General features: G+C 41.2%; 1 protein-coding gene across 6 annotated transcripts in view; it reads left to right on the top strand.

The window, feature by feature from the left end:
* Positions 1 to 27,989, top strand: part of SULF2 (sulfatase 2) — an 86,092-nt gene that overhangs the window by 29,468 nt on the left and 28,635 nt on the right. For 3 of the 6 annotated variants that reach the window (XM_071572556.1, XM_071572555.1, XM_071572551.1), the window contains exons 1-6: positions 1,105 to 1,322; positions 7,196 to 7,443; positions 11,002 to 11,241; positions 19,344 to 19,495; positions 22,847 to 23,016; positions 27,298 to 27,448. In XM_071572556.1, coding sequence (XP_071428657.1) covers positions 7,269 to 7,443; positions 11,002 to 11,241; positions 19,344 to 19,495; positions 22,847 to 23,016; positions 27,298 to 27,448 — 888 coding nt within the window. In that variant the 5' untranslated portion in view covers positions 1,105 to 1,322; positions 7,196 to 7,268. Of the gene's footprint in view, positions 1 to 1,103; positions 1,323 to 7,195; positions 7,444 to 11,001; positions 11,242 to 19,343; positions 19,496 to 22,846; positions 23,017 to 27,297; positions 27,449 to 27,989 lie in introns of those variants that run through there. The other 3 variants (XM_071572552.1, XM_071572554.1, XM_071572557.1) reach the window with 2 other exon arrangements.

The following is a 27,989-nucleotide window of genomic DNA, read 5'->3' as shown; positions in this document are numbered from 1 at the left end:
GGGAGTGCCTTATTTATCCCAATGCAGTTGTGCTGTTGCAGCCCCTAGTGTGGACACGGCTGTACTGACGTGCCGTGCTTCACTCGTATCGCTCGTTCCTGCCCATTCAGGGGCTCACTCGATACCTCAGCAGTGACATCCTTATGTTTGGAGGAACCGTGCCATTTCAATTTTTGCTAATTTAGAGTCTATCTGTAGCAAAGAACAGAGGCGACAATAAATAATTGTTCAAGACTATTAGCCTTCTTCAGCAAAGTCCAAATGAAATCATTGGCGGCACTGCTTGTTTTAAAGCAAAAATCCAAATAAATCATGAGATGGGACAGAATATTAAATGTAGTAAGAAGAGCCACGAGGTTCTGAGGCAACTTGTGCCGCATGTGTGACACTATCAGCATACGAATACTAGCAGAAAGGGGTTTGTTCTTACGTTTTTTAAAATATGTTAATGTGCTGGTGTATCTGAAAGATACGTATTTAAGAGATCTTTAAAGAAGACACTGAAGATATTACCTATTTAGGTAGTTACCCAAAGAAGTTCCAGAAATAAAATGTGACTGGTTGCATGTAGTGTAGACAGCACCTGCTCCAAACACAGTCCTTACCTTGAAGAGCTTTGGCTTTTTTTAATTACGAATGAATATTGGGCCTTTCATTCCAACTGCGCGGGTGGAACGGGGGGTCTGTGTTGCCAACAACTGAGGGAGTCCTCGGGCTCTCCCTGTGCAGGGCCTGGGGCAGACGCGGCCCCGCAGCCCCTCGGGGGCAGCCCCGTCCCTGCTCAGCCCGGCAGCGGCGAGCGATGGGAGACAGGAGGAGCAGAGAACACGAGGGACAATCGATTCCCCGTCCCCACCCCTCCATGGACTGTCCCCTTCGCTAGCGAAGGCTCCGCGCCCCTGGCGGGCGCTCGGCAGGGGCCCCTTCCCCTCTCGGGGGGCTCGCTGTGGGCCCCTTCCCCTCTCGGGGGGCTCGCTGTGGGCCCCTTCCCCTCTCGGGGGCTCCCCCTGCGCGCCGCGGCCGCGCCTGTGCCGCGGAGCCGCCGCTGGACTTTGCACTAGCCGGGGCTGTGGAACAGGTTTCCTCCCTGCGCGTCGCCGGGCGTTGCGTCAATCGCGAGAGGAGGATCCTCGAGGTAAAGGAACTTTTTAAACGGGAGAAGGAGAAGAAGGGCGAGGAGGAGGAAGAAGCGGGGGCAGTGCCCGCCCGAGCGCTTCCTCTAAGCGCTTCCTCGGAAAACGGGCTCCGGCCGCTGCCCCGGCCCCGCGGCCGCAGGATGAGCTTCCCCCGCCGCCGGGCGCAGCTGAGCGCCGGCTCCGCGGGTGAGTGGGCAGCGCTGGGGCGGGTCTGGATCCTCACGAGCCTCCGGGGCTGCCATCGCGGGGGGCCTGGGCGCATGGGCTGAGGCAGATGTGCAGGGACCCGGTGGCGCTGCCAGGGGAGTGGAGTGAGGGGGACCCGCGGGGCGGGCGGAGGCCGGAGGCGAAGCCGGCCCCGGCGCTCCCCGCCCCGCTGCGGCCCTGCCGGCCCGACCCGGCCCCGCCGGGCGCTGTGTATGTGTGTGCCCCGGCGGGGGACGGCAGAGCGAGCCGGGGGCTCTGTGTGTGTGTGTGCTCCGGGCGGGGGGCGGCAGAGCGAGCCGGGGGCTCTGTGTGTGTGTGTGCCCCGGCGGGGGGCGGCAGAGCGAGCCGGGGGCTCTGTGTGTGTGTGTGTGTGTGCTCCGGGCGGGGGGCGGCAGAGCAAGCCGGGGGCTCTGTGTGTGTGTGTGCCCCGGCGGGGGGCGGCAGAGCGAGCCGGGGGCTCTGTGTATGTGTGTGCCCCGGCGGGGGGCGGCAGAGCGAGCCGGGGGCTCTGTGTGTGTGTGCCCCGGACGGGGGGCGGCAGAGCGAGCCGGGGGCTCTGTGTGTGTGTGCCCCGGACGGGGGGCGGCACAGCGAGTCGGGGCTGTGCGGAAAACAGTCCCCAAACCAGCTGATGCCAGAGCGCTCAGCTTCACGTGTGGTACATCACCGGGCGGGTCAGGGGACAGAGTGTGTATCTGGACGCCTCTGTGTGTTTGCATCTGTCTCTGTAGACGCAGTGAGACTTTCGTTTTCCTATGCAGCTACAAAAAAAATCTGTTTTACTTGGTAGAATTTGTGTAATAGAAAAAGGTAAAACCAGTTACCATCTTAAAACACTTGCATTCATTCCTTTGTGGTATATTCAGAAGTGAAAGTCTGTTTATTACTGTACTTAATGCAAGTTAATATAATTATCTTTAAAGTCAAAGACAGTATCTCTATTACATATAATTATGTGAAGATAATAAGTAAAATAACAAAATAATTCTTCATTTCTTTCATGTTGTTATTGGTTATTGCATGTGGTGCAGAAAACTGTGTTTATTATTGTGGATCTGGAGATCCAAATAGCAATTTAACCTAGCAAGGGACTAATTCTCTAAGAAGAAGCTCAATAATAACATCCCAGCAGTGAACAGAAAGAATAGTATGGATTTACAGAAAGTATATAGAGCTGCTTAAAACACTTTAAAATATCAAGCTCTAGGGAAAATTATAACTAATTTATAATCTATTGTTTAAAATAAAGTTACAAAATAGGAATGAGATTCTGTAATGTGAGTAAGCTTCTCCATGATAAATATTTAGTTTTGGTATAGAGTTTACCAGCATAAAGCAAGTGAGTCAGAAGAATGTGTCTGATTAGTAATTCAATGCTCTAGTAAGTCTGGAAGCTCCATTCCTGACATCTAAAAAATACTGCAGACACTTGCTATAAAAATGCTTTAGCTGTAGTTTGTGTAGATAAATCAGCACAACTGTAATTTTTGAGAGTCACATTTAGCACTGGGGATTTGATTTTTGTACTTTCTCTTCAATTTTCCACTGCCTGGGGGGGAAAAAATTAAAAAGTAGAAAACTCTAAGCAAACACACCTTGTTGTTAGATTACAGCAGTAGTGTTGACACTAGCCTTCCTCTGAGAACCTTGTTTGATTGCAAGCAAGATTCTTCCCAATCCACATATAAAAGTGTGTTTTATCTCTTACAAACACAATATGATGGTTTGAAACGATGGTTGACAGCTTCAGTGTATAAGGAATGAGCATAACCAAGGCTGGATGCATAGGAGTGACTCAAGAGTTAAAAGAACAGCATCACAGCTGAATCCATTGAACTGGCAGAGTGGTTTTAATTGGGTTGGTTGCTAGGAAATGGCTTCAGCACTGTGTGTTCCAATGAATTGAAACCTTGGACAAATGAGACACCTAGGTCTGCTTAAACAAGACACCTGGCCTTGGCTCCAGCCCCGTTGAGAGCAGGTGTGTGCTGCTTCTCTGGCCACTTTGCCCTTACTGTGCACTTCACTGTGTGGCTCACAGCACTTCTGCTGCTCTGGGGCAGCTGCTGGGCAAGTGGAACTCGTCACACCAATTCTGTATTTAATGTTCTGCAGTATGCTTATTTAAAAACAAAAACAACAACCAGACAAGTGAGCGTGAATGTAACTGGAGCAGCTTTCTAGAAGGAGACTCGGAGCAGAATTAACTTAAGTATTTGGTACAGAATTGATTTGTTCCATGTTTGTACCTTCTCTGTTACAGGCAGTGCCAGATGCTACTCCGGGTTACGTTGTAAGAATTTCATGACTGCAGTGAAGTTGCACTGGGCTCATGCATTGGGCAGTTGTGCTGGGACTTGCATTAGTGAAGTTGGGAGCACCGGTCTGTGCCAGCTGCCGTCAGTTACTGATGTTGCACACACAGTGCCTGTTACATCTGTGCCGAGCAATAGTCAGCAATGGCATGTTAAAAATACCAGCTGGGATTGAACATCAGTCAGCCCTGTGCATTCTGCCTGTGCTGCTGTAGAGCTGACATTAATTACTGTGGGCAGTGTTAGAAATAAGCCTTTCGTTGGTGTAAATGCTACTTGGGAACAGCCCTCAGCTAAGTTCTTTTATAGAGTAAATGTACTGAAGTCTGGTTTTATCTCTTCAACATTTATAATGTGACTTAGTGTAATGCTCTGTGTTGCCACACAGGAGAATTAAGAAGAGCACCAGCCTTGCTCTAAAGCAGCCTGGTAGCAGCTAAAGAACGTTTCATACATTTCTGATAGTGCTTTTCTAGATATAAACCAGGATTGATCAGACCAGTCAAGTTCCTATGTGTATCTGGGAGAAAATAAGAGCCATAGCTAATTCTCATGAGAGCCACTATAGATTAAATGTTTTTAATACTGCAGGATGGCCTGTAGAGGCACAGAGAGCAGTGGACCATCTGTACCATCCAGATCGAAATGCATCATTGGAGAGGATACTTTATTAAAAGTGAAGGCAGATGGGGCACTGCTGGGGAGCATTTCTGGCTTTATCTGTGAGTTGCAGATTTGACTTGTTGACAGAAATGGGAAAAGAACTGTTTGTAGAAACTGTGTCATATTTCTTCCCTAAAGTTCACCAAAGACCAAGGGTTGAAAAACCCAATCTGTATTTGATCACTGGCAATCCATGAGAGAGACTCTTCTGTTGCTATTCTGAGAACTATCTAAAAGCCAGCTTTTAGATTGTACTGCATATATGCTATTGCTTGGGGCATGTCTGTCTTTTATGAAAACATACTTCAAGAAACAGGTTATTTTCTAAAATTCCTTTAATTTTCTTACCTAGTTGTTGGTATGAGTTTTGCACATAATTACATACTTTGAATTGGTTTCCAGCAGTACTTACTCTAAGAATAGAAATGTTACATATCAGAATAGCTGAAAAATATTCATTGAGAAGAGGGGCAAGAAAAAGATAATAGGTTTGGTGCAAGGGGCCTGTTGTACTTCTCTCTGGTTCTTTTAACCGTAAAGATACAAGTGTGGATAAAATAGCTGTGGAATGGCAGTTTATGGACATCCCCAAATATGTGAAGTATTTTATAGGTAGCTGAGCAGCTCTCCGAGATGGAGACAGCTTCTAGTTTTAGTTACAGTGGAGTGAGTGAGAGGCAATAAACTGTGAGGAAGAGACAGGCTGGGGGGCAAGAGGCAATGAGATCATGAGGTTACTTCATGCATTTGGTTAAAAGAAGTGAGAAAAATGCAAGGGAGACAGTTAAATGCACAACAATGTAGTGAAGGTGGTTATGAGCAAGTAGAACAAAACTGGGCAGCCTTCCAAATGCTGCAAGAAAGCCAGCAAATGCTGTTTTTATGAGAAGCTATTGGATAGTATAGACAGAAAAAACCCTACATTAACTTTCAGACCTTCAGAAAAATGTTTGTGTGTAATGAAAACATCTGTATTGTCAGTTTATTTTATTTAACCAAAGTGTATATGTAGTGATTTCTGAAGAGCAGAAGCCATTTCTCTACCTCCTTCCTCCAAAAGCTGGTGTGCAGGAGTACATGCCTGCTAAACAAGCTTGCTTTCTGTTGTCCCCTTTTGAAACAGAGCCAGGTTTGTCTCTCAAGCTGCTTTTGACTCCTCTGGGCAGTAGCAGCACATTGACACGATTCTTCCAGGTTGTACTACTGCAGATGGAATTCTGAGTACAAGGAGTGAAAACTGATTGGACTTGTCAGCGTTTGTTCTGCAACAGCCTGGAAAAATCCCTGAGCAGCAGCAGGAATACTGAAGCTGTAGCTGTAAACTTTGAAAGCTCTTTTCCTACCCATTGGAACAAGTGCCGGGATATTTAAAATCAATTTTCAGTTTCTATGACAAAAGTTAATTTCACCTGCTGGTGAAACTCACTGGACAGGCTAGTGAGGAAGGAGGATTTTTTATTTCCTCAAAAACTCACTAATGTACATATTTGGAAAGCAATCTTAATAAATATTCCTTCATACTATAGATCTGTATCTGTAGACTTACATGAAAATTGAATATACAGTTCTTATATAAGCATAGGAACTTATTCAGACCAGTGATTTTGCTGTTCAATGCACACTTTCTTAATCAAAGTTTATCTCAAAGGACAATTGCTGACAGATACAAAGTAATAATGTGGCTATGTAATAGTCTGCTGGAGTAAAAAGGGTTTTCCCAGGTGGCTCTAGGAAGAGAGGAGCCAACATTTTTCTTTGGGTAAAACACGCTGTGCTACGCTCTTTCTACTCAGGCATTTCTGGTCTTTACAAAAAGCAGATAATCTCTCTTGTGTCAATTTTATTGGATTTTTCACTTCTTTTGCAAGAGATTGTTGGCAACAGTCCAGGAAAAGCCAGGGAGCAAGTAGGGAATTCATCAAAAAACAACTTGATTGCTGGATGTGATGAAATAATTAGTACTCGATATTTTTTCAGTACATTTTCATGCTGTTACTTTGACTTCTGAAAGCAAGAGAAAAATTCCCAAGATCACTAAGCAAAACTGTGATTTCCAAAATTCCTCAGCATGCTTATTTGTTTCTTGTAATCTCCTTGTAGAAATTGCTAAGGATGTTTTATTGACTCATTAATAGGAGCAGTACCAGTTAGATGTGCTCTGGTTTGCAATCAATTTTGGGGCATTATATTTACCATGAAGAGAAGTCATAGCCAAAATATTCATTCCCAAACAGTAACGGGCCTTCAAATGTGTTTATTTAATAATTATTTAATAAATTAATAAAAAATTGTAATCTTAGAAACGAGCAGAAATGCTGAAGGAATGTCACGGTAACATCAGAGCTATTCAAGCGGCATTATGTCATAGTTCCAAGGTCTGGGCAGCTCTGCTCTCTAATGCAATTTGTGAGATAAATCAGTATATAATGAGTCTTCTATCTTAGGGTTCTCTGACTTTGCAAGTGTGTTGTTAACTCAGTAAATTTTACTACAGTCCTGTTGAAAAACATTTCTAGATACGTGGTTTTTTTCTCTTCAACATCTGCATTTTTGATGCAGGAAGCAAAATGTCATTTGAAACCATCCCAGAACCTTCGGAAGATTGGTCTTTATACATATCAGAATGGAAGAATTTGATACCCTGCTAGAACTTGCTGTCAAATTTGAGTTTAGAGTGAAACTTCATTGCCTACATGGGCATATTTGTTTGCTTTGTTGTTGTTTGTGGGTTTGGTTTTTGGTTTTGTTTTTCCTTGGGATTTAAGTTTTTTCAAGTATATTGCTTCTTACTTCTTTGGAGAGAATCTTGCTGTTCCTTGTGGGGAGCAGAGGGGTCAAAGTATAGATAAGTACTTGTTTCCCTCTCCCTTATAGGAGACCTGCAAACAAAAAAGAAATAGAAGCCATTAACCTGCCCTGTTCAGAGAGAGCATTAACTCAGCACAACATGGCACAGCATAGTATTGGCCTTGGATTATTCATGATGGCTGTTTTATCCCTGTTGGATGGAAGTTCAGCTTTCCTGTTAAATCAGCGGCTGAAGGGAAGATTTCAAAGAGACCGGAGAAACATCCGCCCAAACATCATCCTTGTTCTCACTGATGACCAGGATGTAGAACTGGGTAAGACCCTCATGTAAAGAGAATTGGAGCTAGTGTGTGCCACTGCTTTCCCTTGGAGCTACATTTTTGCATTCAAAATAAGAAATTTTTTTTAAGTGTGAAAAATTATAGGAAGAACAAGTTTAAACACATCTTTATGTATAACATATTTTCTGTCAATTCAAGGACAGCAAAAGTTAGTCTCAAACTGCTAAACTTCATATTTTTTGTAAATACAAGACTCCTGCCTATCTTTCTTCATCTAAACACCTAAACTCTGCTTCTGGCAATTGCAAGTATAGTCTGGGAAGCTACATGCCAAAGCAGTGGATTAAATTCATAACTGATTATTGCATTGTGTAATTAGCCAAATTTTTTTGTGTAATTGCAAACATTCATTACATTTACAATGTTTATTTATGTAAATGCTACCTGACACAGTCATGCTATTCTTGTTGTCCATTTAGATGTGTCGTTAATTACCAACGGAAATACTGAAGAATGGAAAGGTTCTACTGTGTTACTCAACACTGTATCAATTGTCAGAGAAAGGAGATGAAGATTAAACACATGCTTTGCCTAATGATTTCAAATAATAAATTAACTGACAGAGTTTGGGGTTTGTTCTGTTACCTGATCCAGCTTGTATTTACCAGATGCTGGCTGTAGTTACGAGGAGTGAATAATTAGTGATTTTGCATATAAAGCCTGGGTCATCTGAAAAATCAAAACTTAGGTATGCACGGTCTGGTGCGGTTCTTTGACACCAAATTCCGCCTATGGATAGGAGAAATTGGAAAACAGACCTCTCAGAGGAAAGAGAACGTGAAATGATCAACTTGTATTACTCATACACTTCCTCATCTTGTTGAGAAGTCAGTCCCAGGAACATGGCAGTATTTTTCCAGACCCTTCCTCTGTATCAATGCTACTGCATGTCTGCAGGATCACAGATGGCACGTTCCCCTCCAGCGTGGGGAGAAAGCCTGCCATGGAAGTAACCCCACCAAATATAAATGCAGTTCAAATTAGTAGGATGAGAAGAGTTTTTTGTTGTTGTCACTTTCTTTTTTTTAAATGTGTCAAAGAACCTGAGTACATTATCTTGAAGGCTTGGAAGGTGATCCTAAAACATTTATCATCTTATATTTTACAGTAGCCTGTGTGTTTCTGATGCAACTGACTGTCCGCTGGGCAGTAGATTTTGCTTCTTTGATAATCTGGTTTCCAGTTTCAAGGATAATGGGCATGTGTCCACACAGATTAGGATCTAACTAAGGAAAATCCATTTGATGAAGCTGACATTTGATACTCATCATTCGCCACTAATGGCTTTGGGAGACCCAATATTTGTTTGCATTAATTTTTATTCCTGTCTATTTTCTGGTGAGCTGTCCAAGTTAATCAACATTGCCATTTGTGGCAACTGTGATTAGTGCATTTACAAAAGATGAAAACAAGATGTGAATTACAAATAAAAGCTGAGAAAAGCTGGAGGCTATGAAAGGGTAGCAGAGAAAGCTGTGCGTAGCTACGATTTCATCCCTTTGTAAGGATATTCTGGAACTGATGGGTGTTGGAGCTTCCATTGTTCTTTTGTAGCTGCTCTTGAGGCAAAAGGGAATACAACACAATCTCAAGTGCCTTTAACAGCCTTTATTTATTTAAAAATGATTTAACAATGTACCAGCAGCAGGTGGAATTTACCAGAAAGGGAATGTCATCCTTTCAGGAAAGGAGTGCAACTCTAAATTTGCATTACTGTTAATCACGGGTTTTACTTGGGAAACCAAACCTCAGCTTTGATGGGAAAAAGGAAAAGACTGATACAGGGCTGATGAATAGGATGCAGAATCTAGATTAAAGGAGAATGAGTGTACATTGTGATGGATACAACACCAAGAACTACTGAAACAAACACATTTGGCAGACTGTCTAATCAAAAGAGTTGTATTGACAAGCCTAATATAAAGAAGAAGACTATACTGAGAAGGAGGAAGAATTAATTAGAAATAAAGACTTTCTTTTTCACTATTAGAACCATTTAAATCCAAGTTAGTATGATGCTGATGTCCCCTGTGTGATGAACTCAGCATCTCCAGTTTAATTAGGGTTTTTTACCATATTGCTGTGGTTTTAAAAAACTAGCTAGCTTCATGATCTCTTAGTTGAAGAAAGATCTGGTTATTTAGAAGGTATTTCAGCCACGTTAGATTTGTATGTTCCTAGATCATCTTCTGGAAGACTGTAAAAGTGTCTTGGAAGATAATTTTTCTTCGTTTTCATATGTTGCAATTGGGACTTCAGAGCTTCATTAAATACGAGGGGAAGAAGGAAATGAAGATATGGAAAGGGTGTCTAATGAGGTTCAAATAGGGTAAAAAGAGAAGGATTTAGGGGACAGTTAATTAACATTCTGGGGATCACTTAGCTCATCTGCATGTGCTTCAGAGTAGACAAGTCAATGCAAGTTCTTCAACAGTTGGAGCTCCTTAAAACGTGTGAATTATTTCCTTTGACAACAGACACAACTTATAAGGACTTCAGTCTTATTTCATAAATAATTGGTATATTTTCTCCTTTAGTATGAGTCAAAATATGAACTTAATACCTGAAGTCAACTATGAAGATAGATTGGACAAAGTTATGGATAGCACACAAATTTCAAGTGGAATTTCAGCATAGGTTTTGCTTAGCTTTGTTCAGCTTTAATGCATCAAATGGATGAAACTTTCATACTTTCACAGCAGTCAAATGGATTTTTTTTTAAAATAGCTTAGAAATTTCACTTTTAGCTGATAAATTTTTATTATCAGTGGGGTTAGATGGGTAACAGCATTTTCTGAATTAAATATTAACACTTCCAAGCTTGCCTTTCTGTGGTACATCCACTGAGGAAACTTCAGAAGGCTTTCCAGCTCAAAAGGTGATGTGGTGAGGTTCCTGTTGCTGATTAACACACAACTAATCTGAGCAGAGAGAGCAGTTTCTACTTTTTCCTCACAATTTTATGTTTGTATTGTAGGCAAGCTGAGGAAAATGAATTTAGGATGGCTGGTTTAATGCTGTTTAAAATATTTAAAGCTGGCCTATTTAAGATCATACAGAAGAGTATACTGGATTTTTTTACCTTCCACTGAACTGCCGGTCTGTATTAGTTCTCAAGCTGGGGAAGCAGATTAGATCATAGGTTTTTGTGTTAAAGACTGTTGATATGTGGGGCCTTGTCATTACAGCAGTTTTATTAAAGGAGGTTACTGTCCCCAAGGGGAGTTTTAACATGTGCTGTTACTTATGGACAGAGGCCTCTGTCATTTTAAAGGCATTGTTAAATTGTATTTCAATATTGGAAAGACAAAACATTCTTTTGCACTGCTTGGGCTATCTTATAAGACTGGAACAATGGGAGAGCTTCACTGAGACAGAAGAATAATCTCTTTGGATTGGCTTCACTTGGAGGTTACAGTGCCCTTACTATACTTGTGCTTCATTCCGGACTCTGACGTTATGTGAACTCTTATGTAGCTCTTGTGACTGAAACAAGAAAGTAATTCCAAAATGTTTTTTTTCTTCTTCCAGGTTCTATGCTTGTGATGAATAAAACAAGACGAATCATGGAACAAGGAGGTGCCCATTTCATCAACGCCTTTGTGACAACGCCCATGTGCTGCCCATCGCGCTCCTCTGTTCTGACGGGGAAGTACGTGCACAACCACAACACTTACACCAACAACGAGAACTGCTCCTCTCCGTCCTGGCAGGCTCAGCACGAGGTCCGGACGTTTGCAGTGTACCTCAACAACACAGGCTACAGGACAGGTAGGGGCTGCTGGCTGCCCTGACAGCATCCTTAGCCTTACTGGGGACAGGACAGGACAGGTAGGGGCTGCTGGCTGCACTGACAGCATCCTTAGCCTTACTGGGTACAGGACAGGACAGGTAGGGGCTGCTGGCTGCACTGACAGCATCCTTAGCCTTACTGGGTACAGGACAGGACAGGTAGGGGCTGCTGGCTGCACTGACAGCATCCTTAGCCTTACTGGGTACAGGACAGGACAGGTAGGGGCTGCTGGCTGCACTGACAGCATCCTTAGCCTTACCTTGTCTGCTCAGTTTCTCAAGTTTCAAATGTTACTTGCTAAGGAGAATATTTTGAAGATTATGAACACAGTTTCTTTGAAATGAGTCTTCCCTCAGCATAACTACAGTGAGCAAAGGAAGATGTGGAAAGCACTGGAGTTCATTTGTAGGGTTGTTTATCTTTTAGCTCTGAAGTTCATGGTAGTACTGATTTGCCCTGCAATCATACAATTTATCTTCCTCATCCCTTGGTCTTTTTGGTTTTGTGTTGTTTGGGTTTTGGTTTGGTGTGGGATTTTTTGTTGTTGTTTTTTTTTTTAGTTTGGTTTAGGTTTTTGTGGGTTTTTGCTTTGGTGTTTTTTTGGTTGTGGTTTAGGTGGTTTTTTGTGGTTTTTTGGTGGCTTTTTGTGTTTTGTTGTTGTTTGTTGGTTTTTTTGAAGGAGTAGGAAAAGAGGCCATGAGGAATAAAGGCATTTGAGGCTGGCTTTTATAGTTGAAGTTCACAGCCTTGGAGTGAGAAAGCTTTTATTTTGGAAGGGAGTTTGTTTTTTTTCTTAATTCATAAGCCAGTTCTTCTCCCTGTGTTGTTGGTTTTTTTTTTTCTTTTTTGTTTAATCTTGAAGCAAGAAATTCTACTCTTCTCCAGCTCAACTCCAGTTGAGCTTCCCTTTGTTTTTCTTTCCTGCTGCTGGTTTCACATCTTCTTGTTCTCTTCTCTGTTCATTGTGATCTCTCTATGTCTTATGTTCTCTGGGTAGTGGCATTTGTGGCTGGAATCTCCACAGACTTTTACTGTTGCTGCCACCCTTGGGATGTGTCAGTCTCATGAGGGGGCAGTGTGGTGGTGCGGGTTTCTCTTTCACAAGTTGCAAGTGAAATAGGAGAGCAGATGGAAAAGATGCATCTTTCCCATAATTGTTCTTCAGTTTCAGCCTTGGTTGTCACTTTTATATTTTTAAACTTTGACCCTTTAAAAAGTTTGACCAGCTTTGCCAGGCACCACACTTGATAGAGAGGCTGAGCTCAAGGAAGGTTCAGTGTGTAACAGTCAGGATTTTGCTCACCGTGCATGGGGTTACTGTCACTTGAGCCATCACCATGGCAAAGGGGGGGTGTTTCCCTCTCCAGGGGAAGCCTGTGAGGCAGTTGCTGTTACAGGTGTGTTGCTTTTGCATTGGCCTGTCTCTGAATTAAAAAAGTGCCAGTGTCATGAATAGCAACAGGTGTTCTTGTTATGTAGCCACACACTCCCACAAAGAGTTCCTGATCTCAGTGTATTGCCTGTGGCATAATGTGGGAAATTGGGCAAGAAGGACAGTTTATGTAAAGAAACCAGTTCAACTGATGAATTGATCTTTAGAAAAGCCACTGCAAGCAGCATCTAAATCATGCCTAACTTAAAATGGTGAATGCTGGTACTTCAGTTTGGAGCAGGACCTGGTAAGAATGGAAAAGAAACAAAGAGATCCTGTGGCAAACACTTCTGAACGCCAAAGGTTCCTATGCAAGCATTTATTTAAAAAAGGCTCTGTTTTCTGTGAACATGCACATCTCTTTCTCTGAGACAGCTTTTAAAGTGCATAATGCATTGTTGCATGCTTTGGTGCTGCAGCAACAGATACCAGAATGTTATATTGGAATAAGAATTTAAACTTCCCCTTAGACATTGCTTAATGAGAAAAGCTTCCCTTTTCCACTTGCTTGGCTGGCTGAATGATTAGGTCTTAAAGTTGGTGACTGATTCCAGAATATTTTGTCAGCTTTATCTGCAGCCAGGAAATGAAAAGACATGTTTATCTTATTAAATTCAACAGACCTAGGGCTGGTGGGTCAAATGCAGCCTGGCAGAAGGACGCTTTCACTTCAGTGACTTTTCTGGGAGAGTTCTGTTTATTTATCTTAGGGTTTAATGTGACTGAGTATGCAGCAAATGCAGCCCACATTTTGGCTCCCTTCCCCTGCTTGCTCCTTTTGAGCAGCACCCTGTAGTGCAGCTAACCTGCTGCACTGGAGTGGATGCAGCAAAGGGAAAAGCTACCACTTGTATGGCAGTGTGTCAGTATCTCATAGTGGGACGTCCATAAGTGAATTACACAAAGAATTAATGGATGCCAGTTTGCACCAATTCTGTTTTTTGAACCTAGGGAAGTCATTGTGGGAGGTCCATCTCTGCCATTATAAAATATTTATTGGGAGTAAAGGTGATAATAATTCCTAGCACTTTCACAGGGCTTTACAATTGTTAATTAATGAATTCATGAAAACTCAGTGACAATTTCCATTTCCATCCCTTAATATTAGCGTAAGAAGACTCTGTGGCTGAGTGTGTTCAAGTAATTATTTTGCACTTCACTGTCTGAGCCTTTGACATTTTAAAGTGATTTGAGCATTAAATTGTACAAAAGAGGAGAAAGACTATTGATAAATATTTTTCAGGTTCATTCCTCTCCTTTAATAAACATGTGACCAATTTTAAGTATCTCGATACAGGCCAGGAGTAAAATTCTTGGGTGTCTGTTCCCTGCTATAGAATTTTCTCTCTCTAATAGTTGGTGCTTGCTATTTTTTACTACAGAAATACTTGCAAACCTAACTGAACTTGATCTCTGTGTATAATAGCTTGGTAGGAAGTAACTGGTGACCTGAAGAGTCAAAAGGTAGACACAAGCAGAGACAGAATAGTGAAGTATTTTCTACAAGGTTGTGTGCAGGTGAATAACAACATTGAGAGATGCAAGTTTTCATCCACACTCCAGTGCTGTGTCCACTATGCCATACTGCACTGCTCTGCCATGTTATAGACATAAAAAGAAAACACCATCTAGATTGGAGTAACACTCTATATGCAGGAAGATAACTTGCAGTTGATCGAGGATTGAAGGCCATTGTTAAAAATAATAACCGAGTGATTTAAAAGTTAGAATTAATTTTTAGAAGTTATTTGCTTGACTAAGAACTGAAGTGTTGAGGTATTCAACTCCAAGACCTCTAAATGACTTTTCAAAACTGGGTATCAGGATTCTGAATTATTTATCTTGAAGGTAGATTAGTTTCCATATATCTTTGCTTTCTACATAGGAATATTCACAGAGTCACAGAATATGCCATGTTGGAAGGGACCCACAAGGATCATGGAGTCCAACCCTCAGCCCTGCACAGGCCCATCTCCAGGAGTCACACCCTGTGCCCCAGAGCATCATCCAAACCCTCCTGGAGCTCTGGCAGCCTTGGGGCCGTGCCCATTGCCCTGGGGAGCCTGATCAGTGCTCACCACCCTCTGGGGGAAGAACCTCTTTGTAATACCCAACCTAAACCTCCCCTGACACAACTTGAGGCCACAGAGCAGAGATCAGTGCCTGCTCCTCCTTTGCCTCTCCCAAGGAAGTTGTACCTGCAATGAGGTATTGCCTTAGCAAGGTCTGTCAGATTGTATCCGTTAGATGGTTTGAGACCATCAGACTTGAAAATGGTGTAAAATATTCAACAGAGTGGCTGTATCATGAAAGCTGTTACTGCAAAGGAAACCAAGGATCCATGAGGAGTCCTGGTGTGTAGCCCAAATCCACTGGCTCTTCCTACTTCTGATAGGCTTGGTTCGTGGTGGTGAATTACTAAGCTGGTCTTTCAAAATCATCAAGCTTAATTTACTCTTGTAATGTACTGAGTTGTGTTTTGTGTATGCCTGAGGTGTGGGTGTTCTGTATGGCCCACAGGGTTGTACACTCAGGCTCTCCAGCAGCGATCCACAATAGAACTGGGCACTGGAAGAGCTCAGTGGGACAGGAGTTCAAAGGTACAACAAGGAGCTGTGTGGCATCTGTGAAAAAAGGGCATAGAGATCACTGATGATTTGAGAGACTGGACAGTATAAAATTTGCAGATAGATTCTTATTCCAGTTTCTGGAGGTTGGATTTCAATTTCTTTGAATTTAAGCAACCTGGTGTCTTTTTCTATGTTTTAGTAGCGAAAGGACTGCCCTGAGACCTTTGTCTTGTCTTCCAAGTCAGAGATGATAGATAATAGCACTTGCCATCTTTGTGTATATGTTATGAATGGAAGGACAAGATAGATTGTTGAGATGGATGCATTTCAGGACTATGAGGTCACTGATTAATTACCAAAAAAGTGTCAAATACATTTTTTGTCAGAAGTAAAAGGTAAACAGACAATGAACCACTGTAGAACGTAGATTTCTTCTTATTCCAGTGAATATCTTTTTGAAAGGAAGTGTGTGGTTATATTGAACCACTGCTGGACCTTTCTTCTAATTGGATTCAGTAAGATTGTATTGTTTTTATTTATGGACTAATGGTTTTAGTAGTGTTCTTTCTGGTTTATTGCTAGGTTGAAAAAAAGCTTTGTTAAAATACAGCAAACAATTATTCTTACACAGCATCTCTCAATAGCCCTGAAACTTGGCAATTTGATTTTCTTCAAATCCTATAGACAGAGTGGCTCTAAATAAAAACCTTTAGAGGGTGGCCCGAATAGCACAATGCAGACTTTGGTATTTCAGTAAAGATTCAGTGTTAGGCTGCACAAACTTTTCATAGAATGACAATCCACTGTTGGGGAGGTTTTGGGGTTTTATGTGTGGAGGAGTAGGAAATGTTGCCTCTGGTAAGTGGAGGATAATATCTAAATGTTGAGATTCTTCTATGACCATGATACCTAAAGAGGAAAGTGGCAGCCATGTTAAATATTTAATAAAATGTCTCACTGTTGTGATTTCGACATTGAGAAGCATTTTGTGGAAAACCTGAATGGTCACGATTGGCTTCCAAGGCACATGAGCAGACTGAGCAGTGATAGTGAGCTGTGCTGGGAAGTTCCGCTCTCATTCCGCCTGTTTCTTGTGCTGTAGGAAATGATGCAGTGATGATACACCAAGACATCATGTCCTGAATCATAAAACAAAATTGATGTAAAAATTGCCACTTCTTGAGGTTTTTTCCTTTACCTTTCAGAGGGTGTGTGAGAGGGATGTTGAGCAGTATTTATGCTTTACAGTTCTGGTTGTGTTTAAACTTTTGTAAAAGCTGTGCCATAGGCATAGGCATTAGTGAAAGGAATTAGTGAAATGGGGCTTTGGCCCCAGTTCCACTGGGAATTTTCTTACCTGAGAAGGACAAGCAAGACTTGGCTCACCATCAGCATTCTTGAGTTTGATTCCTTCTTAACCGTTCCAAGATACTTGGTTTGAGTACTTTTGTTTTATTTGGCTTCATCTGCTCCTCTCTAGCCAATTCCCCTGATTCATTAAATAGATCTTGGCACTGATGCTTGGCCACAGCTGAGAAATGTGCAATACAAATTCAGGAAGAGGAACAAAGGTGTCACAAAGGTTACTGTGCATGGCCTTTGTCCTGGTAGGTATCAGACCAGTCCCTTGGCATACCAACCTGTAGGCTATTCTAACTGCAGTGGTTACAAGTTACAAGTCACTGTACGACATGTGGTTTACAACTGTTGTGTTTCGTGAATTGTATATTTTTTTACTCCAGTTACAGAGAAGAGCTGTGCATGTAAAGGCTCTTTCCTTTAGTACTACTCTTTTTATGTCCCTGTGATGGTGCATGGAGCATGTGATCTTCAAGAAAATTTTGTCCTCTCACTGTACTGTAGGTTAGAGAAAAACTGGCTGTCAACGTGCAGTAAACTAAAACGTGTGTGTCTATACCTGTACTGCTTCTTTTAGTCTACCTGCTGAAGTACTTCAGTGAAATAAGCAATTCAAGAACTACTGTAGACATACAAAAGATGTAATAAAAAGTACTTGGAGCCCAGTCTTCCTTAGCATTCTGAAACTGATGGAGCAAAAGGGTTCTGAGAACAACATGTAGTGTTAAGCCACTCTTTGCCTCCTTAAAAATACTCTAACATTTAGGAAATCACTGTATGTTTTATGCAAACCATTAGATTTACTGCAGTTACTGAGGTAGTAATCCTGTATCTTCTAATTCTTTCAGTAGTGTCATAGTTCCTGTTGTCACAAAAGGTGCCAACTGGGATGGCTTTGTTCAGGGGACTTCAGTAGTTAGGAGTTAACAATTTTTGGAAAATATGGTCGGTTATTATGGTACCTAGTAAGAACTGATGTCTAATCTTTCCCGTGGAAGCAAATTTAATACTCAGTTATAGGATTTTTCTCTCAGAACCCCCATATTTCTTCTATGAATACATTAGTTTCACTAGGTTTATTCTGTTACACATGGTCAGTTTGAGACTATGTTTGGCCATGTGAATGCAGAACAGAGTTGACCTTTGGACTTACTGCTTGTTCCATGCCTACTAAGAGATACTGAGAGAACTTTCTCATCTACTTTCCCTTGATTGTCTCTCAGAGGACAGAAAGTTCTGAACATATATAGATCTGCAGCAGAAATAAGAGCAGAAATGCACCTACCACTTCCACCTTCCCCAGTGCACACCCAAGGGATTGCTCAAATGTCGCTACTTGTTCAACTTTGAGTTGGGAACAACTGGTATCAGATACAAAAGTAAAATATTTTGGAGGGGTAAATAAGTCTGTATGAGTAACTTAAGACTCGCACTCAAAACCTGGAAAGTTGGCTGTTGAAATAGGTCAGAAAAGCATTAAACTAAATACATTTTTAAGAGTACTTAATGCACAGCAATCATCTTTAAATATATAGGGTTAATAGCTTAAAACATCATTTAACTTCTGCCAGAGAACAGAATTTTAGCTATTCTGTTGTCCTTCCCGAAGCACAGATGTTCACTGATGGTTGGCCAGGGTGAGATGCTGCAGGCACTACGGGCCTCTGCATTAAAAATGTTTGTAATGATGAGTGGAAGAAGTGTAAAAATCTGTGTGCTCATCACTATGGCAATGCTAACTTGGATTGCCAGACCATTCAAAAGTTGTTATCTGAGCTCTGAGCCCTAAAAACTTCAGATGCTGCATTGTGCTGCAGTCTGAAGACCCAAGAGCAGAATTTTGCCTTTAAGCTTTAAAAAAACTAGGTAAGTGAATACAGTCTTCCAGTATAATTTATCCTGTAATTTTATAATGATTACATAACAGCAAACCAACAAACTAATACTGAAAGATACGTTCCTATAAATTACAAACTTTTTGCTGAAGACTTTGAAAGTATCCTTGAGTACACCATGTTCTTTGGAGAGCTTGTCTTCTTTCTATAGTAATCTAATGCTTTTCATTTTTCTTAGTCCACTTTGGAAAATAATTTGTGTCTGTACACTTGTGGTTTACAGAACAAGGCTGGCATATGCACAGCTCTTTTGGGAGAATGGTTCAGGCACCAGCCTGTAGAAATCATAGTACTTGTTCTGCCAGACAGGCTCCATTTTTTCTATGCAGCAAGTTTAAAGTTCCATCATATTTATGGTCCTCATTTGTCATCATTTCTCCCAAGCAAACCTCCTGTTAGTGGCTTCATTGCTTCTGCCAGTTCCATAGGTGGAGATGGCTTAAGTGGGTGTAACCAAAATGAAAAGTGTAGCTAAATCCAGTGATTCAGAGTTGGATGAGATAATGTGATAACCAATCTTATTTTAAGTGTTCTCTGTTTTGTTCATCTCGCTCCAAATGTATCAGACACTAAAGAAAGTACAGTGGTATTTGTGGTCCAGTTTCTCCTGTACAGAGTCAGTTTGTAAATCAAAAGATCTGCATTATGCAGATATAAATGAAAAAGCCCAGAGACAAACTTATCTCTTATCTTTATTCTCTCCATGACAATAGATTGAAGTTGTTCTAAAAAGAAACAGAAAGGAAGGAGTTTGGTTAAATACGGTGTCTTTGAAGTGTTTCTGTTATGCCTTCTTACTACACTTCTGCTTTCTCTACCCCTAGCTTTCTTTGGAAAGTACCTAAATGAATACAATGGCTCCTATGTGCCTCCTGGTTGGAAAGAATGGGTTGGATTACTTAAAAACTCTCGATTTTACAACTACACACTGTGTAGAAATGGAGTGAAGGAGAAGCATGGATATGACTACTCCAGGGTAGGTCTTATTGATTTATTTCTATTAACATTTGGACATGACCACAAGAAAGCTGCACTTCATGGTTTCAGTCTTACTAAAGAATTCTTTTCATCTTTGAAAGTTGGTAAGTGTAACTTTATCTGCAACCCCCAACAGTGGTAGTGTTTGGACATTATGTTGCCTTCCCTTCTAGGGGGATCGTGGTACTGAAAACATTGTTATGAGCAATGGAAACAAACAGCATGTCCTGAGACTGGATTAGGTGTTATGGGCTGAAGATGTGAAAATGGGTTTAAAGGCTGCATGATAACTATTTCTGTGCTTTGTACTTTAATTATTGTGTGCTGAGTCTGATTGTCATCTATTCCCTTGGTATAGAACCAACTTTAGTGGAGTTACACAGGCATAACTGAGGTAAGAATGCAGTTCCCTCCAGCTAGACCCATCTTTTTAGTTTAAGAAACTTGTTTCACAGACACAATACGATGGAGAATTCATAGAGTCTTGGTAGAACCCAGGGTAATTCTGAATGAGTGGGAAAATTAACTATTATATTTCCCGGCATACCAGGCGCATGTTTCCTAATAACCTTGCAAGGATGTTATACCCTGACCAGACTTACGAAAAGGCTCCATAGTAACTCATCTAGCATGTTACAGTTCAGTACCTGTTTGTAGTCAGGAGCATGTTTATTTCAGCCAAAAATGTTCCTTTCCAAAGGAACCGCTTTAGTGAAGTCCTAAAATGGCCTGAAGTGACTCTGAAGTATGAAGGCAAATAAGTCTGTCTGTAAACTGCTGTTGTTCTGGTATGTAACATAGGAAGGAGACTCCCTCTCAAGGGATTTGTAATGTGCATTTGTTTAACAGTGATTTGGTTTGCTTTCTTTTCTTGAGCACAAATCCTGCCTCCGTGTGTGTGTTTCATCAGCGTGGTGTTCACAGTCAGTATTTCCTTTAAACGGTTAATTTTTGTGATTTGCCCTTTCCTCTGCCCCATTTGCCTTGTTAATTGAATGTACTTTGTGTTGAAAGATAAAACTTCACAGTCTTCTAGGGTTTCCTTTCCAGCACCAGCTGCTAAGGGGAAGAGACAACTGGTGTATAGAATTATTTATTTTCTTTCTGATCTATGAAGAATGAGAGAGCTAATCTTTACAGCTGCCTACCAAAGATGTTATGATGGAGGTATATCTTACATGGAACCGTGTCAGGCAAGTGGTTTCATAGGCTCTGTTCCCCATCTCCATCCACTGTACCAAGGAATCCACAGGAAACTGTGTGTTCCAGTATCCTCAGATCTGTTTTGTGTATGCAATACTTGAAAATGTTTAGGTTTTCACTTATTGTAGTTTTTCTTATCATATTTGGTAATTAAAAAAAGCTGATGAAAATAGAAACATATTTATAATTTTCACATTCTTGCATACCAGACAGCTGCAGCAATAAGCAGATGACAGTGTGCAGAGCAACAGCACTGGTTGATGTTAATGCTGGAAGTCAAATCAACCAACAGAAGCTGAAATGCAAGATTGTTTCTCTTTCTTTCCTGTCATCTTTGTTGCTGGAAACTTCATTTTCCAGCAATGAACAGTATAATCAGAATATATTTTAGTCCTGTCTGATTAACATAGTTAATATTACTTATGGGCCAGCGGAAAACTAGGAAAAAACATTACTGATTATTCTGTTCACCCAAGTGACTGCTAAGCACTTATGCTCTGAAAATTAAATTCTTTCAGATTTTCTTACAGGATATGTTCTGCTTTGATTTCTCTTTTTCAGTTTCTGTCAACTTTTTTTACATGAATTTTAACTTTGTACAGCTATAACCTCTACAATAAGGAGCTTTAACACAACACCCACCTGCCCCCGAAGAAATCAGCTAATTGAAATGTTTCTCTTTGATCTTTTGGCCTGACAAACACTGGGTTTGCAGTGTTTTTCACTTTGCCCATGTGGAAACCTTCATCTACAAAATGAGGTTGGAAAACTGCTCTTCTGATGGCTAAATCAAAGATGAGTTACACAATTAAAGTGACCGACCAGGTTAAAGAAGAGGCACATTAAGATAAACTGCACTTTTTGAGAGCACTTCAGTATTCCCTCTCAGCTATGAGTGTTGTCTCAGGAATTGAAAGCATGTTCAGAAGTCAGTGTTGCTTTGATCTGGCTTATTGTACATTCTCTCTTCTCCTGCATATTCTTACAAATGGAAGTCCTTCAGTTTATGCCTATTCATACCTCCTTCATGAGTGGAAATACAATCTCAGTCATGATCATGAGAGGTTCTTAACAGACGTGGCTTGTGTTGGGCCCAGCCAAGGTGTAAAATCATAAATGGAGACTTTGCTGACCTTGTTCTGCAGTAGACAGGAAATGACTGGGGGAAGTAACCCCAGTGCATGGCAAAGGCTTCCCTTGTCCAATGCTCCGTGTAGGTCTCAGCTCCAGGGCGTTGCCAGCGGAGAGAGCAGAGCGTGTCTGAGCCACGGCCACAAAGCTGTCCTGGGAAGGAAATGCAATCCCATGTGTGCCACACCTTGTACCTGCTGGCTTGACCAGAGCCAGATGTGATGTCTCACTTTACATTCTGCTGTAATGTAACAGTTGTTGTTGTTTTTTTAAAGGTGCAGTTTCATATTCTGCTCATGTTTGAGGGGTATTTGTATTTGTAGCATTTCCTGTGAAGCAGCGTAAGTGAGAACGTGGCTTGTCATTAAAAGTACTGTCTGCAATCCCTGTAGCTCTTGCAGATATCAGAGGAATGCTAATGATACTTCTTAGAAAACAGAAAGACAGTCCAGCTCTTCTGAAGGAGGTTTTCTAAATTCTCAACAATATATGTGATAGAGCTACATCTCCATCAGAGAAAGTTGTGGTCCAGTTAGCCCACCATCCTGTACTGACTTGTGGTTCAGAGGGAGGTTAAAAAAAGAACACCAAACCATTTGGATTTTCAAAGTGCTTTTATGATGTGAGATCGGACTATACACCTTGAGCATACTGACTCTGATTTCCTTTTCATTTTTTTAATTAGTACCTGATCATTGTATTTAATATTGTAATCTTCATAATGTAATCACCCACTTTGGCAACAAAGTGTACCATTTGATCTTTAATGCCATGCATTTTTGAGGAAAAGCTAGAAGATGTTGCTTTTTGTATTTCTAGGCAGTGAAGAAAGAAGGATTTGGTTTTAGTTTTTTGATTTTTACATCTGCAACTTACTCCTTCCTCCCATCTTTCTGGGTGAACTAGCTCCTTTTTTCCTGTTTCTTATGATACCTTAGACCTCCCCTTTCCTTCTCACCCTCCAGTTTGAAATTCCTTTTCAAGTATCTCATTATCCTTTTACTTCTACTTGCAGGATTATCTAACTGATCTGATTACCAATGACAGTATTACCTTCTTCAGACTCTCCAAGAAGATGTATCCTCACAGGCCCGTGCTGATGGTTCTAAGCCATGCTGCTCCTCATGGCCCTGAAGACTCAGCCCCTCAGTACTCACATCTCTTTCCTAATGCCTCACAACACATGTAAGAAAAAACCCAAACCTTTGATTTTCAGGTTCTGGAGTATGGAAGTCCTGGGTAGCAGTGTTTTTCTTTGTAATACTCTTGGAGTAACCTTGTCACAAATACAAAAGAAGAGTTTTCAGATCTTTTTTTCATGTGTGTCTCTTCAGACTAGTACAAGTATCTTGAGAATGGCTGCAGAATTAATTTGACATAGTTGCAGCCTACGTGGGGGTTAAAGCACTGTTTTTATTTTGAGCAGGGGCATTGAAATCTGGTTCTTGGGCTGTAAACTCTTCAGGGGAAGAAACTCATATCTCCCTATCCTTATGTATAAACTATATTCTTTTATGGGTGTTAGCAGAAATTATGTAGTATGCAATACTTACTATCCTGTTTGATACATGGAAAGAAAGCAAATGCCAGCCTGCAGCACCAAATTGGACAAGCCATTTCTGAACGATCTGGAATGTCTCTGCATGATCCAGTGCAGTGTCTTGAATGGATTCCAAAACCAGTATCACCTGGTTCCCGAGTTAACATGCTCACAAGCTCCATGTCGAGATGGTTCTGCTTTATAGCACAGAGACATTTGACAGGTAGAGCTCTGTAATGCTGCATTGCAGGTATCTCCTCACGTGTGGACAAAGTGAGTCGTTTTCCCAAATCACCTCTTGACACAACTGAAAATATTGCAGTAGTTTTCTAATTACTGGCTTCATGCCTTCATTGAGGTTCAGCCTTTGTAACTTTCTTTTTATGGGGAATTCTGTTTTATTTTGGATTTTGTGAAGAAGCTGGGAACTGACGGAAGTAGTGATCAATTGGTGGCCAAAGCTGCTCAGGCCTAGTCCAGAGTCCAGTGAAATCCATTTGAGCCTTTTTGCTTTATTGTAAAATAGAATCTGAGGGAAAAGCTTCCTTTGTTCTATTGTCTGGTTATTGCATAACTTAGAATTATGTATTTCATTATTTTCTACTGTGCCCAAAGAGAATCTGTGGCATAGATCTACAACAATGAAGTATTTCATGTTTGTTTGCCATATTGTGCTCATTTATGTTCTTTGAAATGAAAATGCCAGAAATGACCAGTGAGCAGTTTCTCATGGCTTATAGCCAGTATTGACCTCGGTCTTACGAGGTGCCTTTAGAAGACATTTGGATCTGGGAGATGATAATCATCTATCATGCAACATTCTGCACTTATTTTCTTGCTAGTTGAGAGAAAAAGAATAGAAGGATTTGAGGAATGTCAGAAGTGAAAAATATAAATGACATATATTTTTCTTTTGCTGATGGTTTAAATTTGATTGTTCACACTAAGTAGGTTTATCTTCCTGATTATAAAGTAATTACACTTTTTTTTTTATTTTATGTGACTTTTCTTACAATGATATCAATTACACAGGAAGTGTGACTTCATGGAAAGAAGTTTTGTTTGTAAAAAAGAAATTATGTTGATAGACTAAGGAACTGAATTTTTCTTTTGGATATGAATTTGATGTACATCTCACACAAAGAAACTGCCAGTCATCTTCTAAACAATTTTTCCAGCACTGCATAATTATAATAATTTGTGAGGGTTTTTATTGGTCTGGGTTTAGGAATAAATGTAAAAAATGCAGAACACGTACGTGGAGTCAGGGGAATCATGCAAATCGTTCTGTGCTTCCTGCTTTTCCTCCTTGTTTCCCCTTGCTCCCATATTCCAGGGAAAGCCTCAGTGACAGGTAAATCTCAATGATAAAGGATTGCAGGCAGTTCTTGCCATTTCATTGTCACATGGCTGTGGTAGGGCAGGTGGAAGGAACACTTGGGAGTTGCCCCAAAGCAGTGAGCAATACCCTGAACAGTCTTTGTGCCAGACTCAGGGGCAGGACCCCCCGGGCAGGGCTCTGTGCCTGGGCTGGTGGCAGCACCCACCAGGTGTCCAGGCGGGTTCTGGAGCTGTGTGTGCACAACCAGGTGCAAGTGGCACTGCAGGGCTGGCATGGGGTCGTGTCCACGCTGCATTGTGTGGCATTGCTTAAAAGCTGGTGGTGTGGGGTTTAGCATCGACAGTCAGGGTGCTGCTTCGATGGGTTGGGAGACCTGGGGTGCACTTCTGTGGCAATGTAGGTGTTGTTCTCTTGCTTCTTTTGTTCCATAGTCGGGCTGGTAGGACATTCTGCCCTACACTTCAGTCTCTCTCCGTCTCATTCTGGAGAACTCCTTCCTATGTGTGTCTGTGGTCTTGTCATGTTTGAAACTATTCACTGAGCAGATCCCTTGGCTCCAGGGCTGGTTTTCCTTTATTACTGCTAATGCCATGAGCTGCAGAGAACATGACAGCTGGGCAGCTTAATAGTGATCAGAAATGTTACTGCAATGGAGGGCACATTTGACCACCCGTCTTTTTCAAGGTCAAATGCAATCTGGCTGGGACTTCTCTTCTGGGTGCATTTGAAGGAGTTATCTTAACCAACTTCTGAGAGTGTTACATTTGAGTATTTTTCCCACAAGACAGACAAATCTATTAAGTATAAGAGGGTTACATTTGTAGTAATTCAAGAAAATCAACAGGCTTTGGTTGGATTATATAGTGCGAGGTTTCAAACCAGCCAGGAAATCATGATCAAGCTAAAAAGGAGTTTTTGAAGGGTTTTTGCTTCATTCTGGGCATGACATAGCAACAGTTTCCATAACTGTCAGCATTTTCAAAGAAGCAATGTCATTATTTTGGCCACAATGTCATTCTGAGATTCAAGAGACTATTAACGTTGTGGAGAGAACAAACACCAGCCTTTCCTCCCTGTATGAAGAAGCCTCCCCTTTTGCCCTACGCACATTTTTGAGATAGCATCTAACAGAGGCTTTCAGCATAAAACATTTCACTGTCAAATTATTAGTTTCATATGGATTTTAAATCTCTTGACTACCTTTTATAGTCAAAGATACATTAGATGCACAGTATTTTGATGATGTTTCAACTTATATTACTGTTGTTTATCTTCATAATTTACCCTGCTGCCCTGTTGTGTACACATAAACTACAACAGAATTTTGCCAAATAGGAGCGGAATTTATCAGAACATTTTGTGTTGCTAAGAGGAAAGTAACTGAGTATCTGCTGTTTTCTCCAGTATTCCTGTGTCACCCTCTGGGCTTGTGCATTTGCATAGACTGAGTTTATTGCTCTGAATGAAAGAAGGAAGCCTAATCAAATTACTTAGGAGAAGTAATTTTAATATTTTAGACTCCGCAGGTGATGTGTTTGAGCCAGGGCGTGAAGAAATTGTAAAAGGTGGTTTTCAACCTTAGGTAAGAGCAAACTTTTAAGGAATACACATAGTTGGTAAAAATTGTATTTCTGTAAGCTATGATATAACTTCTTAGGGAGTTGGTGATGAAGAGAGTTGGCATTGTAGTAATAAACCCCCCCTTTATGTCCAGCTAACCTAGAGCAATATAATTAGCACAGCAAAGCAATATCTGGGACTCCCAACATGCGACACCATGGGCAATGTTATATTTTTCCTTATCACTTCAATGGTGTCTCAGGACTGTGAGAACTTGGAGGGGCAGTGACATTTCAGGGGGACATTGAATCCACTTTTGGGGATTTTGCAGGGACTTGAAAGTTTCTGATGATCACAAAGGAGTTGGTGGCTTGAATGTGTTTTCAAAATACAAGGCTGTTTCCCTTCACCCCTTCTTTTCTTGGCAGGTCTTTAAAATCGAGCTGTGTACCCACTTCTGCTGCTCATGTGCAGTTGGATGCCAGTAGGCAGAGTGCCTCTGCTTCTCTGGTGAATGAGTGTCAAAATACTCAAGTAGCCAGTCATGCTGAATTCCAACAAGCTGTTAAAGAACGTAGTAGAACCTTTTCCGCAAGTTCTATGGTTATTTTTAAACAGCTTGTACAAGCCATAGTATTGGCACTAATGTGGGCAGAGTGAAAGCAAAGCAATTACATGAGTAGGAGCTCTGTAGGATGTGCTTCATCCTGACCATACTTGAGGAGTTAAGGCTTCTCTGGCCAGTCTCTTGGCCTTGAAAGGTGTCCACATTAGTCTGAAGTCACTGGAAAAACAAGGTGTATTTTTACTCTTTTCATAGACTTTATTCCCCACAGAGTTGTTTTTATTTTCCCATGTTTCATAATATAAAAGTATAAGACATTTCCAAAGTAAATCTAGTATTTTCTTGTGCACCTCAGAGAGTAAGTCCTATAGTGTTGATCAAATAGAAATTACTAATATTCATTACTATGGCTTTTTTTCTACTTGGCTAAAACATTCTGGTTTTCTTTCTGTCCCTTAGTACTCCCAGTTATAATTATGCTCCAAATCCAGACAAACACTGGATAATGAGGTATACTGGTCCCATGAAGCCTATCCACATGGAGTTCACCAACATGCTGCAGAGAAAGCGCCTTCAAACACTCATGTCTGTGGATGACTCTATGGAGATGGTAAGATTAGGGGGCGCCTTTTTTGGTTGTTAAACAAGTGCTCCTTTCTTGAGTTAAGCTCTACATTGTCCTGTAGATGAAGATAAGGGAGAAAGGAGGAGGAGGAGGACTGCATCAGTTTTCTAATAGTGTGTAATCCTCTCCCCTCTGATGATTTTATCTCTTTATTCAAATAGTGTATAAGGCTTCTCATCTCCTAAGACAGGCAGCATTAGGTGGTTGGTGTGAGCTGGTTTGTTGCTGCAGAGCCACTACGAAGTAAGGGGAAGAAGAAGGAATCACCTGAAAAAATATCTATCATACGTCCTGAAAATGTATCCTCTGATAGCGAAAAGTCATCCTACAGTATGTTGGAAATAACTCCCTAAATGTGTGCCTGTTCTGATCCTTTCTTCAGAGAAGAAAACAACAGCAGCAAAAAGTTATGGGAGTTGTAACTCAAATGATCCCATGATAAACCTAGCCCAGGATGCTAAATGTTGGAAATAAATAAATACATAACTCGATACTTTAAAATTTTAATTAAGTCTGTATTAGGTAA

Source organism: Pithys albifrons, chromosome 18, assembly GCF_047495875.1.
Source record: "Pithys albifrons albifrons isolate INPA30051 chromosome 18, PitAlb_v1, whole genome shotgun sequence".
Taxonomy (NCBI): Eukaryota; Metazoa; Chordata; class Aves; order Passeriformes; family Thamnophilidae; genus Pithys; species Pithys albifrons.
Note: the sequence above shows the minus strand (reverse complement) of the source record. Positions and strands in the feature narration are given on the sequence as shown.